The 14,870-nt window shown below is 37.2% G+C and overlaps 1 protein-coding gene across 11 annotated transcripts in view; it reads left to right on the top strand.

Moving 5' to 3' along the window:
* Positions 1 to 14,870, top strand: part of plekha7a (pleckstrin homology domain containing, family A member 7a) — a 68,038-nt gene that overhangs the window by 29,194 nt on the left and 23,974 nt on the right. For 9 of the 11 annotated variants that reach the window (XM_043264412.1, XM_043264406.1, XM_043264413.1 and 6 more), the window contains 5 exons: positions 1,374 to 1,457; positions 6,492 to 6,606; positions 8,261 to 8,365; positions 9,299 to 9,371; positions 10,962 to 11,062. In XM_043264412.1, coding sequence (XP_043120347.1) covers positions 1,374 to 1,457; positions 6,492 to 6,606; positions 8,261 to 8,365; positions 9,299 to 9,371; positions 10,962 to 11,062 — 478 coding nt within the window. Of the gene's footprint in view, positions 1 to 1,373; positions 1,458 to 6,491; positions 6,607 to 6,802; positions 6,908 to 8,260; positions 8,366 to 9,298; positions 9,372 to 10,961; positions 11,063 to 11,704; positions 13,302 to 14,870 lie in introns of those variants that run through there. The other 2 variants (XM_043264409.1, XM_043264410.1) reach the window with 2 other exon arrangements.

Genomic DNA, 14,870 nt, shown 5'->3' with positions numbered 1-14,870 from the left:
GCTTGTCTGCCAAACGTTCAGGACGTAGCGTGGGAGTTAATGTCTGGCACCACATGCTTTATTTCTCAAAGACCAGTGAGCTTCCTGTGCTATGGTTAAACACTACTACATTCTTCAAGGCTGAATTTTTCTTGGCTCTTTATTACAACAGAACAGCACTCCTTCATACTCTTTCTGTGTATCATTTTCAGTTAGCATTTTCAGTTATTCATTTCCTTCATGGGAGAATTGATTTTAAAACCTTTAAAGAGCTACAAGGTCAATGTAACAAAATTATTGATGATTGCATGTGCATTATTTCAGCTTTTTTAAAAATCATGTTTAATAGTGGGAATTCATGTTAAAATCTACATTACCCATGATTCTGCAGTAAAATTTGCTCCAATCAGATAATCGAGACAATATAATTGCATATTCTGTAGCAAACGATATTATTGAGTCAGCTTCAAAATGCTTCAATATAAGCACAACTATGTACAAAACTATGTTTTTACATAAGTTCATGTTTTATTTCAAATTCTTACTATTAACCATGTCTTTTGCCTTAATAAACACATAACCTGCTGCTTATTAACAGTAGCATAGTAGTATACTTATTAGTGGTATCCTTATTAACTGGAGTCACTGGTTATTATGTTTTTGATGCATTGTGTCACGCATCTTGCGCCCGGTCCCAGTGTATGGTTTTCTGAATGCCATACATCTAACTATAATTATATAACCATCAGATTTCCTATCAGACTACTTTAGTGTTCCTCTTCCATGCAAGATCTTTCTTCAAAACAGATTTGAAAGGTGCTTTTTATCAGCTCAGACATAGATTGTAGAGTATCTTTGATTACATATGCAAGCACAGTTATTTAGTCTCTTGTCGTTCAATACATGAAGCACTTTAATGCATAGTAGAGACAATGCCCCGGGTTGATACGGTGCACGGCGTATTTCTGCCATGCAGTCATGCCCCCCCTCAAAAGTAACAGACCACTCTTGACGTTGATGCAATTTCCTAAAATAGGCACATTGAAAATATCTGTCATGCTGACATGTTGCCAAACTTCAGACTGTGTTACACTGAGAGTATAAATATTTTCCAGTTATACCTTTCTTGCTTGCCGTTTGTATTATTTTATGCGATATTAGGTTGTATACTGTATATATGTCTGCATTAATCAGGGGTGACTGTGTAAACAGCATGATTAAAGGGGCAAACACCAGTGATTATCACTGGTGTGTGTGATTCGTTTTGCGATGGACATGTCTGAGAAAATCCAAGGCGTTGATTATGCCGACGTTCGGAGGGTGCTATGTGTTTTTGCTGCAGGGAAGCATAATAATTACCATGTTAATGCGCTTTGTTTTTGTCTTATCTGTAGCCATAACCAGAGGACGACTACGTTCATACATCCAGTGACAGGCCAGATCTCTGCTGAGAACTCTGATTTCAGACTTCAAGACCAGTAAGTATTGTTTTTTGACATGTAATTTCTTGTTTGGTTATATTTAGGGTGGCAAAGCAATTAATAATTATAAAAGTTTACATACTCTGTGTGTGTGCTGTGTGTGTATATATATACATGGATACAAATATATAAATATATTTGTATCCATTATATGTATTTATATTTTATATTTAAATCTCGCTTGTACGGATGAATACGATTTTTGCTAAATCGTACTTATTTTACGAGTTGCCAGTTCAAATGAATTTGTACGAATGACCTAAACCCCGCCCCTAATCGTACCTGTCACTGACACAGCTTAAATGTTCGTTTGACTTGCATTCTCTGCTGTACAGAAGTGAATTACATTTCATTTTTGGTGTTAAAGGGCTGAAAGTTCTGGGTTGAAACCACCCAATTCGGGTTATTTTGGCAACCCGCTGCTGGGACAAATAATAACACACCCAAATTGAGATTGACGCAGCCACTAACCCAACAGCCGGGTAACACAAAAACTACCCATCTCTGGGAAAAATAACCCAACATCATACGGTTGTGATATATCACGTTCATGATCTGTCATGATCTGTTTGGCAGATGCAGAGCTGAAAGGATACAGCTGACTTGAGTATCACATGTCTCCAACGGCATTTGTCAGTAGTCTCTCTCGCTCAGATATCCTGTTGGTGCTGTCAAGTTGTAACTTATATTACAGCTGTCTGTTTTCTGAAACATGCACACAGGACACATGGGATGTTACGCTCTTCATCGAGAGATACATTCCTTATCGAGTTCCTTATCTAAGACAAACTTGCATTTTGGCATTGGTAGAATTTGTAGATTTAGTCATTTAATGCTGTTAAAAGATGCAGTCTTTCAGGTGTTAGGGAACCTCATAATAACGTTACACAATCCAATAGTCGGAGAAAGATTTGAACATTGTTTCAACAGCTGCCCACAGGTCTTATCTAACCTGAATCTCTCTAAAAGCAGCTCATATTAGTGTTTATGTTACAAAGACTGGGCCTCTCTTAGCGTCTGTCTGCGAGCGGGAGGCTGCCACGTCCTAATGGATGCATCTCATTAACAGCTGTGTGGGTGCACGAGGCTTTCTGAGAACCGCAGGTAATGTGTCACTGGCTCTTAATGTATGTAAGCAGACCAGGCACATGCTGGAAAGATCTAATATGTGCGGCAGGGATCATATAATATGCGAACTACTATACGATATGCAGAGTTTGAGGACAGATTGTTCTGGAAGAACTTGTTCTCTTTTAAAACTTTTAATTAAGCATAATTTTGAATTCGTTTAAAAACTTTGGTAGAACTACGATTTTTGCTACAAACTTATAGAATGCTATTACCGTTCTAAGAAATCATAAAGTTTTCTGTTATAAAACATCTTACATTGACATACTGTTCAGACTCTGGTGGCCCCAGCCATGTGTAAGATATCATAGAGATATGGTACACATTTTTTATCTAATTTTTATTTTATGGCAGCTTTATTTCAATTACAGAAAACAATTCATAGTTAGTTCTATTAGTTGTAGTTGAAAATTGCATAATTGCCAGAGACTCACATATTGTATCATTTATATTTTAGGTCAACCTGATCTGTGTGACAAAATCATGCCTGTGGAAACTTTTTCGCAAAACGCGAAATATGTACCAATAAGTACTTAAGTTTTTAACGCAAAAGAACACTAGAAGCGGCCAAACGGCGAGGTCTTTCTGATCGTTTTGGTACACAGTTACGATTATAGTGCCATGTATTTCAATTCCTGGATATAACAAGCTTCCTCGGTATTGGACTTAGGACGCGGAATCCTTGCAATACGAATCCCGTGAAAAACACGATTCACCATGAAAGAGCTAAAATATGAGAACGTGTTTGCGATTGCGTTTTACGCCGCATTCGCTTTCGGTGTACTAATGTGTAGATTTAGGAGTAATGCAGATGGTCCGCTACTCTGTTATAGCGCCACTTAGTTCTGCGATGACATAAAACGTATTATATGCACTTTCATCTGTTCTGGGTAAAAAAAACCAAATACTTGTATCTGAGCGCCACTCAGTGGACAATTCACCTTGAATATGTCGCTAAAGGTACACGGTGCTACGTATTTCACGACTTGCAAAAATCGTTCCCACGGGTACATTTTCATCATGAGATCAGGCTAATTTTAGCTTTAACCGTCAATATTTTCATACCTAAAAGATTTCTAAACTTCAAAAGCTTCTTTGCTACAAACGTATGCTTTTGAAATATTGATCTTTTCATGCCGGTTTTGCACCATGCTGCTATACCATGCTGATTCTTTACTAAGAGCCACTGAATAATAGGTGCTATAGAGGATTGAGTGCCCAAAGCCCACAGTTTCTTCATATTTGCATATCTAGAAGGACAGCTTGTTTTTTTCTGTTTCTTTTGTATGTTGGCTCTTTGTATATCTGGCCATCTGTTCTAAGAATCTAAGTGTGAGAGTCATGCTGTGAGGTTTCCTCAAACGTCTCCCTGCTGGCTCTACCTCTTATGTAAGGAGAACATATAATAACAAACATATGCTATATGGGTTTATGGTAATGGTTTGGGTTACGGTTGGCTATAACTAGAATATAATGGCATTTTATGATAGTGAGGATTACAGAGTATGGTGATGGTAATAAGGATAGTTTGAAGAGCACGGAAACAGTGTAATTTCTAATTTGAATGCTCTTATGTTTTGACATAGTGCTGAAGATCGGAATGTAGTGAAAACACACCCTTTAATGTTGTGCATTCAGTAGATTGTAATAACTAAATGTTGTGGTCCTTGTAGACAATTTCTTTTGTAATTATGCCAGCTGGAATTAGTAGATTTTATCTATAAACACTCAGAAAAAGTGCAATGCGTGTATAGCTTTCAGGCAGCAATTTTGCAATAAAGGATAAAAAGAGAGAACCAATTTAACATGCACTACACAACTTTTAAAATCTGAAGAGATTTTAGACTAGGCATCATGCACCTTTTGAGTTTTTAAACATTTAGAGCAGGAGAAAATCGGTCATTGCGCACGAACTGACCGAGGATCATATACTACCAAGTCTGTCTGAACCATGAAACTCAGAAGCATGTGGCTCGCATGATGAATAAAAGCAGTATTCGCTCTGTAATCGTCTCAAAATATTAAATATATATTCGATTTCCTCTGTCTTCTGACTGGATGAAGCTAAATGATCTCTGACCATCATGTACTATGCAAATCTCTATCAAATCTGTCTGCTCGGTTCTGCAAAGCGGCTCTGATTTTTGACAGCTAGTTACAACTTGTCCGGACTGAAAATCAGGCAAAACCCTGGTCATATCTTGTGTGGAGTATTCCAGCCTTGAGATAAATTAACAGCAGTAAATTCACTCATCTATGATTATTCTAGTACTGAAATGCATAGTGGTGTTTCGTACTTAGTTTCTTAGTTTTGATAGTTGGACATGTTTTGGGGAAAGAAATGTGTATATCATTCAGAAAGGATTCATTAAAAATTGTCAGAAAAGGCGTTTCTATTTCTAAATATTAAGCAGTACTGTTGTCAGCACATGAGAATGATTTCTAAAGGTTCACGTGACACTGAAGTAATGACTAATGAAAATGTGACTTCACCAACGCATGAGTTACATTTTAACATTTATTCAAATAGAAAACATTTTAAATTATAATACTAACATTAGAGTTATTACTGGTGTTTGATTAAATAAATTCATCCTAAGCTGGTCTTCTTTTAATTTTTTTTTTTTTTTCACCTATCCCAAACTAGTGCATTCCTTACTATTAAGATGCAGAAATTTTACTCGCAACTCTGCCAAGCAATGCAATACGTGTCCTTTCTTTTTGAGGTTTGGACTAAAATGATTTGATTAACTAATTTGACAAAAAGAAAGAACATTACCTGTTCTGCCCGAGGGAGTTTGTTTGTCATCCAGGTCAGTGAGAGCTTAAGGGAAAGTTCATTCTCTGTCTAATCATTGGGAATTATATTTGACACATCACAGCAACTGTAATTTACTAAAAGCTTTTTGAAGTGAGCCTGTGATATTAAAAACAGGTACTATGTATCTCTAGTGTGAATTAGTAATGAACAGAGCAGATGCAGAGCAGTACTGCATTAGAATGCTATGTGCCTGCTTGTCACTTCTGGTAGGAGCTTGTTTTGGTATACCGTCTACAGCCATTAGCTTTACATGAATTATAACTCCTACCGCCTGCATAGTTCGCTGATCTCTAACGATCGTAGAACATTATAAGTTGACAGAAAATTAAAAACGCTTTCTCAAAATATCTTTTTTTTTTTGTTTTACAGTCTTACAGGTAGAACAGTCTTCAGGTTTCCAGTGCTGTTTGTACTGCTGCACAACTTGATCAAAACATTGTGATTATATGTCAGCTAGGTCTGTCAAATCGTATTAATTGCACGATGTCGCAATTAGTTCATCTCAATTTTCGCTAAGAAATTACCCCCCTAAAAGATCATTTAAAATCATTATGGTGTTAAATGAGAAGATGATTGAATAGGCGCAAAAGCAGATAAAATGTAGCTTTAGAAATAAAAAATTGGATTAAAAAAATGCATAAATAACGATCATAAATGGGTATTGTTTTATGAATGCTGAAATATGAATAAAAAATAAATAAATACAATTACAGTCTACATTAGTACACTAAAAAAACTAGTTTTTATTTTAATGAAAAAAGCTTATTCATCGTTGACAACAAACGCTTTTTCTTGCTAGTTTGTGAAGATGGTTCAAGCGTTCCAAACTCAGATGGAGATATTTGTCCGTGTGGAGCCACAGTTACTGCTCTGAGACATTGAAAACCATAAATCATAAGCCGCTCGCATATGAAAGGACCCAGCGCAGTGCTTTATTCTGAAACAAGCAGCTGAAATATTTAATTCAATTGCAGCCTTCGGTTGCTTGCACCAAGCGATATCAGGATTTCACTTTTGTTCTGATTTAATTTGTGCAGCCTTAATGAAATGTGTTTTTAGCGAGGTCGTGTTCTCCTCTGCAGGACTGGCCGACACATGCTGAGGCAGCCACAGTCCAACACACGGCCCTCCAGCACCATCAGTGAGGCCTCGACTGCCGTCACTTCTTCTACTCTGGACACCACTTCAGGCTCAAAGGTCAGTAACAACCTGATCCCTCTTGAACAGACAGCAAAACTAGTCACGAATGGTAAGAATATAGACCTGGTATTTTGTAGACGACGTATAGAACGAGACGAGCAATTTAACTTGACAAGCCTGCTGATGTAAAACATTCTCTGTGCTTGGTTAGCATCTGTCCCTGTAATTAGAGTGTTTATTCTTCTGTGCTGAGGCGTCAATTCCCAAGTGCTGGTGACAAACACAGGGTGATCAGAGCCCTCGACTGCCATCTCTGAGCAGACACAGAAGACCAATGAAACGGATTGTGATTCGTATTGTGAGTGATTTGGTGCATATCTGTGCCAGGGCTCATTATTTGGGATGCACATGAGCTCAGTAACATGCTTTTTTCACCAGATATTTGAAAGAATAACCCAAAAGTGGAATATCAGAATTTCAAACATTTTAGCTTACTTTTAAAAAGTGTGGAAATAATTCACTTTAAAATAATACACTAAACGCAATTAGCTGAACTTTTTTAACCCACTTAAATAGACTTCAGTACAACTTTATGTAATTTAATAGTCACTTCCGTTGTCAACGAAGTATGGCTGAAGTGTACTGCCATATTTACCCTTGACAAGCATTTATGTACTTTCATGCAATCTTCATCGGCACTTGCCATGTATTTTAATATATAAGTACACATTTGTAATAATAAGGTTGCATTTTAGTGCTTTTAAAATATGAACTTGACAAAATTATTTAAATTGTACTTTAAAATAAAACACCATTTGCCATTATTGCAAAGTACTACGTGTTATAGGGAAATAGCTTGCGACGTGTACTGATTAAAGGTAATTAGGTAATTAATTAACAATAACTAACGCATGCACAAGCATAAATTGAAATGAAGATTAAAAGTAAACAATGGCAATTTTAGCTTGTTCTTCAATCAAATCACGTGACACTTTAGTATAGGTAACATTTGTTAACTCTTAACTATTTCCCATAATAATTTGCTGCTTATTAATAGTTAATGTGTTATTTGTTAAGTTTAGGTATTGGGTAGGATTAGGGATGTAGAAAAAGGTCATGTGGAATAAGGCATTTATATGCTCAAAAAAAGTGTTACCGAAATATATTATGAAGTTATATAGCCTGAGAGGGACTCAATAATTACAGAAGAACCATTACAGATATTTGACATGGATTGGCTTTTGCTATATGACAAAATAACAGCAGCTGTATGATGCCGGCTTGATAGTACTATAGTCACATGATTATGTTACCTCTCAGAATGCATGTGCAAAAGTAACTGAAATGTTGTGATGGCTGACTGCCACAGTGTGATTAGAGCCGAGGAGAAATGCAGCAGCAGGAACGCTGCCTGTGTCATCTCCTGCTTTCGTTCTGAATATTCTAGATGAATGAGTGCTTGTAGCTCTTGTCGTTGGCAGCAGTGGCGTGCAGTGGTCATGTATTAGCCGTATGAGTGCTCTGGCATGTGCGAGTGGTGGGCAGCATGTAGGCTTACGTTGCTTTGCCCACAGAATGCCAGCGGATGGTGTAAGATCAGCTGTGCACCCCTGGCAGATGGTCCAGACTAATAGCTGATGAATGAGCTTTCAGCTTTCAGTCCCCCTGGTCATCTTTAGTTTATATGTGTGTTTGTTGGTGTGTGATGCAGGGATCCAAGTCCAGTGGAAGGGTTCATAGCTTTGGCAAACGGGATCATGCCATAAAGAGGAATCCCAGTGTTCCTGTCGTGGTCCGTGGATGGCTCTACAAACAGGTAAGACAATCTGACCGATAAACATTTGCTTTTAAATTATACTTTACATGACAGGCTTTCAGCCTTTATGGACCCAGGAACCTGGGGATTTTTGCTATCACAATAAAAATGACTTAAATGTTTAATAAAATTACATTTTAAATATTAAAGTGTGTTGAAAATATAAATAGAAAACTATTTGTACAATTTATAAACATGACCCTTTTTTGACATTGTAATACTATTTCACAGTTTTACTATTTTTACTGTATTTTTTTTTTTAATGCAGCCCGGATGCAAAAAAAGAGCTTTGCAATTATGTTAGTGTACTTTAACTAATATTAGAATATTACATAATGCATTAGTTTGAAGATTATAGTTAGAACTGAGAAAAAGAAAATCTGTTTTATAACATACGCTGGAGGTTCTTCAGGGACATTCTAGTTGAGAATTTAAGCCTTATTCTAGACCAAATCATTCAATTTGGCGGGACGAAAAAGACCAAAATGCAGTTTGAAACCATTTTGTTTGACCACAGATCTGAATATCGAGGGAAGTGTGTCTCCCTAAACATCAACACACATTTTTGGGAATCACGAGCAATTTTAAACAGATGAAATGCCTATTCTGAGCATTCAAAAGCGTCCTAAAATGTAGGTAAGTCATGGTAGGCAGCCTATTTGGCTTTCCTTTTTGAGAGCCAGCCAGTCTGTTATCCAGGCAGAAACACACACGTGGCTTGAAAACATCAGGAGTGTATTTACATGGATAGTTTTTGATAATAGACTTTAAAAAAAACTCTTTAACTGGAAGTGAAACGGTGCTGTCAAGGGGAAGTGCTGCGAATTGCCTGTTTGAAGTCTGTTTGAAGTGCTGTCTTTCCCCATCAGATGTCTTCAGCCGCCTGAGGGTGTGTGTTTTCCCATCAGTGTTTGTGTTGCTTTGTACTTTCAGGACAGCTCAGGGATGCGTCTGTGGAAGAGAAAATGGTTTGTTCTAGCTGATTATTGCCTCTTCTACTACAAAGGTGGGTTGCTCTACCAAACATCTAACAGAATCCCATTTGCACATGGACACTGTTAGAACCAGAACCATTAGAACCAGCTAATGATTATTTGCAATATTTGGTTTGTAATAGCATGTTGGTCACTAAGTCCTACTTCTACTAATTGTACTTTCAGTCTTTTAGCTATGTGCCGTCCCCAGAGTTTAACATGACACATTTACCAAACCCTAAAAGTAGTAGAAGTTTTTGGGTTGCTCTTATATTCTCATATCTCATATATATCCAGTTTCTTGGTTCACACTAACTTGCTATTTCAGCTTGTTTGTGTTATTCTGAAATTCAGTTTAAGTTATTGTTATCATATTGGCTCGGTCTCATGAGACCAGAGTATTGTTTCCTACAGGCCTTTGAAATAAAAAAGCATTTAAATGTTGTCATACCGTGTACTCTTATTACAGTTTTTTATTTGCGTGGTATTTTTCCTGTTTTCTTCTAGCCAAAAAAACACTCATCGCGAAAAAGAAAGGATAAGTAAAGGCCTGATTATTTTACGGACCTTGTCACGAGCGCGTCGTTTCTGAATTTCTGTTAAAACCATGGTTTGGTATTCCTCTAGTATCACTGTCCCTTTGAGCAAAGGAATAAGTCTCCTGACAGCTCTCTCCACAGTTTTTCCATTGTTGTCAGCGTTATGCCTGAAAATGATTTAGTGGGCTGTCACACTTTTAAGTGTCAAGAACTTACTCCTCTTACTTGGAAAAAATGCATTTAACTTGCACCAGAATATTTTTTATTTGATTTTATTGTGCACATTTTAGGAGGGTGTACTTAACATTTTCATTAGAAATCACTGTGATACTAAAATCTTATTTGCCTGAATAATTTTTATATATAGATCAGACAGACTCTCTGGAACATTATATTTCCAAAGGACACTAACATATCTTCTACGTAATGAGTTTCAGAAGGGGTGTACTCCTGTATTTATATAATATAATTATATAATATATTATAATTATAAGCCAAGTATACCGAAGTATAGATTTGTTAAAGGGATAGCTCACCCAAAAATGTCAATTTTGTCATCATTTACAGACCCTAAGTTGTTCCAAAGCTGTATTAGGTTCTTTTATGTAATGAACACAGAAGAAGATGTTTTGAAGGATGTTGGCAGACAAATATTATGGAATAAGTACAAAAAAAGTTAATGGCAGCCGTCAACTACCTTAAACAGCCTCTGTTCACACAAATAAAAGAGTGACCTGCCTCGGTTTGGAATCTCTCCTTCAAACAACCTAGAAGTATTTTTAACCCATTACTTCCTAAATCCAGCCACCCTTATCACCACCACTCAATGTCTGTTTCAGTCACGCCCACACATAAACACACTCTCACTCCCACACACACACACACACACCGGTGTCACCAGCGTTCCACTGAAAGAAACAAGGAGGCTAAACTTAAATGTGTGAAATGTGATGATGTTATCGTAGTGGTGTGAGAAACACAGGTCAGAGAGTATCGCATGCCAGGAAGGAAGAGAGAGAGAGAGAGAGACAGATACAGTCAAAACCAGACTGGTTGCTCAATTGGCTTGTTTTTACCTCACAGACAGTCGTGAAGAGTCGGTGCTGGGTAGCATTCCTCTGCCCAGCTACACTATAGCGCCCGTGGGACCTGAAGATCACATTAGCCGAAAATATGCCTTCAAGGTAAGCTCTCACTTTGACACAGATAGCAGCACACTTTTAAAAGAGGAATATTCACCACCTTAAATTTGCAATACTGTATGCTATGCTACAATGTTTAGGGACAGTTCACCCAAGAATGAACATTCTTTCATTATTTAATCATTTACTGTGTAACACAAAAGAAGAATTTTTAAGCCGTCTACTGTAGTTGTCATTTGTTTAAATTAGTGCTGTCAAATGAATAATGTTGATTTATGGCATTCAAAATAAAAGTTTTTGTTTGCATATATATATAAATATATATATATATATATATATATATATATATATATATATATATATATATATATATATGTGTGTTTACATATTTTACCGATTTCAATTACGATTAAAGCTTCTTACAAGATTAACAAACCTTTCAACTTCATCCACTAACATATTTTTTAACACAAACTTGTTTTAACTACTTTTCTTAAAATAAATGAAATATATATGTTATAGAAATAAAAACTACAAAATGTTGCAACTAATTATTAATTAATTAATTTTGAATAAAACACTTATATATATATATATATATATATATATATATATATATATATATATATATATATAGTTTTTTACAGTCTGAAAATGTCCACCTAGATTTTTTGTAATGACAGAATGGCTATTCTCCCAAACATTTTTTTTCTTCTGTGCTCTGTGAGAAAAAATCAGTACGAGTTGGGAGCAACATAAGTGTGAGTAAATGATGACAGGATTTTCATTTTCAGAGGTGACTCTATAATTGTCCCAAGCTACTGATTAACAACAGTATGTAAATATCTAGAAATAAACCCCTTAAGGGTAATAAAGGTCTTAAACTCCCTGTCACAGTTTATACTGTGCTAATGACCCGCTGACTGTAAATACTGTAAATGTTTATTCATCTCATTTTCCAGTTCCAGCAGCTTCCTCTTCTCCAGCCAGCTTTGTCTTTCTGTTCTGTCATGTGCAGTTGCTGATTTCGAAGCCACTTTAAGTCGCTCCCTGCAGTAATGAATATGCATGCTTCATTATCTCGCATGGCTTCAACCCTGCGTATAGAATGCATACAGAAATCAACCATTTAGCTCTCTGTCGAAATACCATTTGCAATACGTTTTTCCTGTTAAGGCCATCAATTTGTATGGTATGTAACCAATTACACAACCTGGTTTATACACATACAGCTCTTCTCTTTCGGTGCTTATCTGTGTGCGAGTGTTTTTTGTAGGCGAAGACTAGGTTACGCGGTTTTTATCCCCTGCAGCTTGTGTGGTTCATAGTTGTCCTCACGGGGTTCATGACACAGAGTGAATGTATGGGTCTGTACTCTTCCTGAGGGCAGCAAGCTTGCATAACCGGTCTACCTCTCTCTGCTCAACTCATTCCTGCCCCTGTTCTCAAACCTGGAGAGAGATTTTTCAACGTGGGAGCGGAACGAGACAGCATTCCAGTTTTCAAGAAGATCTTAACGCTTAATGGTTTAAAGTGCACGCTGATCTCGGTTTGCACTTCGCGGCACTCTTCTTTCACTTTCCTTCCTTAACGGGTAGTTTTACGCAGCCTACGGTGTCACGTCGTTCTCCTAGAGTGTCACTTTTTTAGAGGGTTACGGATCATTTGCCGTAAGCTTCACACAAGAGAGAATGTTTACTTTGGTATCTGGATGTAGATTTTTGGTATTGAGTGACTCAGATGGGCGGCCGAGTGTCGGTAATCTGTACTAATCCTCTATGAAAAAGACGGCTTACCGCGGTAAATTCTGCTCAGCCAGCAAACTCACCCCACATGCTGGTAGAAAGACACGGCCGGGCATCAGAGAGCGTTTCACTAAATCTGTTATGAGCTTCTAGATATCGATACGGAGGTGGAAAAGACCCAGGTTAATGAGCTCAGCAAACTTTGGCTTTTTGTATTTCTGTTATGGCTTCTAACTGTGGGCGTTTGTGCTTTGTGTTGCGAGCTGTTTTGTGGTCTGGCGTGTTGTTTTGTGCTCTGCCGCTCCTGCTGTTTGTTTCTACCACCTACTTATCAGTTCTTAAATTATACAGACAATTTCCCAGTATATGTCCTAAACAGGAAAAGCCTAATAGGTGTTGGTTCAGGTGACCAGTCATTGTCCTTTATTTGCTGAACTATGTCCTTCTTCTGTTCCCATTGGTGGGCTTCCTGCCTGTGATGAGTGACTGACAGTCCAGAAAGGCTCTGAGACACATTCAGCATCACCCATAAATAGGTACACTTTTAACTCTACAGTTTCTGTAACTTAACCTCTGGCATGTGCAAACTCCTTGGGAATGTTTGTAACCTTTCTCACTGACAATATTTGGTCACACTTTATATTAGGTGGCCTTGTGTACTTACACCAAAAATCAAGTATGCAAAACACTTCTGTTGCTATTGAGGTGGGATCAAGTTTAGGGACAGGTTTGGTGATATGGGTAGGTTTAAGGATGGGTTAAGTTGTAATGGATGGGTCAATAGTGTAATTACAAATTTAAGTACAAAAATGTATTACAGATGTAGTTATTTTAAATATATAAATCCAATGTAAAAACATTTATGTACACAATAAGTGCATTGTATCAAATTATTCATTTAAATGTAAGTATATAGTAGTTAAGGCCTCCTAATATAAAGTGGGTCCCATTATTTTCTCTTTTTGAGATGTGTGGAAATATTATATTCACAAAATAACCAGTGGACATTTGAGGAGTTTTAATTATTTGCATATGAGACCTTGAGGAAATATTGTAACATTTAAATTTGGATAGGCTTCCTATGGTAATTTCCAGTCCAGGAAAATGCATGGAAATAAATGGAATATAGAATATTTGGCGCACTAAACTGTATTTATTGTGTTTACTTTCAACTTGCTTGCAATACACAGTCTTAAAAAGTTTTTCCAGCTTTTCCAGCATAAGGCCAAACCGTACTAATTGCATACTCATTCGATTCTGTGCCTATCTGGCTAAGCTGGTACAGATATGGTTTCAATTTCCACTGTGGGGCTGATAACAGAGCTTATGGAAGTATTTACATATGGAATGTGATGTAAAAGTGACCACTTTATGGAGGATGATGAGATATATTTGCTTGCTTTGCACAAACGGTGCACTTCCCTGTTGAAAAAAAAACAGTATATGCTGATTAGGTATGTTTTAGAGCATGGCATCTGGTCCTGAACTAGTTATAAGCTGGTCCTGAGCTGGTTTAATCCAGTTATGTGCTGGTCCAAAGCAGACTGTACTCCTCAAAATCACATTATAACTAGCTCAGGACCATCTAAAGCCAGCTCATAGCCAACTTAAACCAACTCAAGCTAGATGCTTCACAACATACCTTACCAGCATATGCTGGTTTTTTCAACAGGGTTGGCCTGCTTCAGAGAAAAACTGGTAGTCAGGCAGGAAACAAGTGCCCAGTTGTGAGTGGTGACGTGACCACACACATTCTACCAGCACAGTTCATTTCTGAGTAGAGAACGGTTAGTAATCATGCCAGCCAAACAAAGCTTAAATGGAAATATGCCTCTAAATCTCCTTACTGTTATTAGAACCTTTGGCCTGACAGTGGCGAAGCAGTTTTTGTTGTTTTGTTTTTTATACCTAAAACACATTAGGAGAAGTGCTTACACTTTATTTTGATAGTCCACTTTAGACTAACTAAGTAACTTAGTAACTACGTGCCAAGTAATTCTGGTTAATTTGCAACTACATGTCTACTGTCTCTCAGATTAGACTATTACGGTAGGTTTCTGATAGTCAGTATGTTGTGGCCCTATCAAAACGAAGCGTTAGACGTT

The sequence above is a fragment of the Puntigrus tetrazona genome, chromosome 18 (assembly GCF_018831695.1).
Source record: "Puntigrus tetrazona isolate hp1 chromosome 18, ASM1883169v1, whole genome shotgun sequence".
NCBI lineage: Eukaryota > Metazoa > Chordata > Actinopteri > Cypriniformes > Cyprinidae > Puntigrus > Puntigrus tetrazona.
Note: the sequence above shows the minus strand (reverse complement) of the source record. Positions and strands in the feature narration are given on the sequence as shown.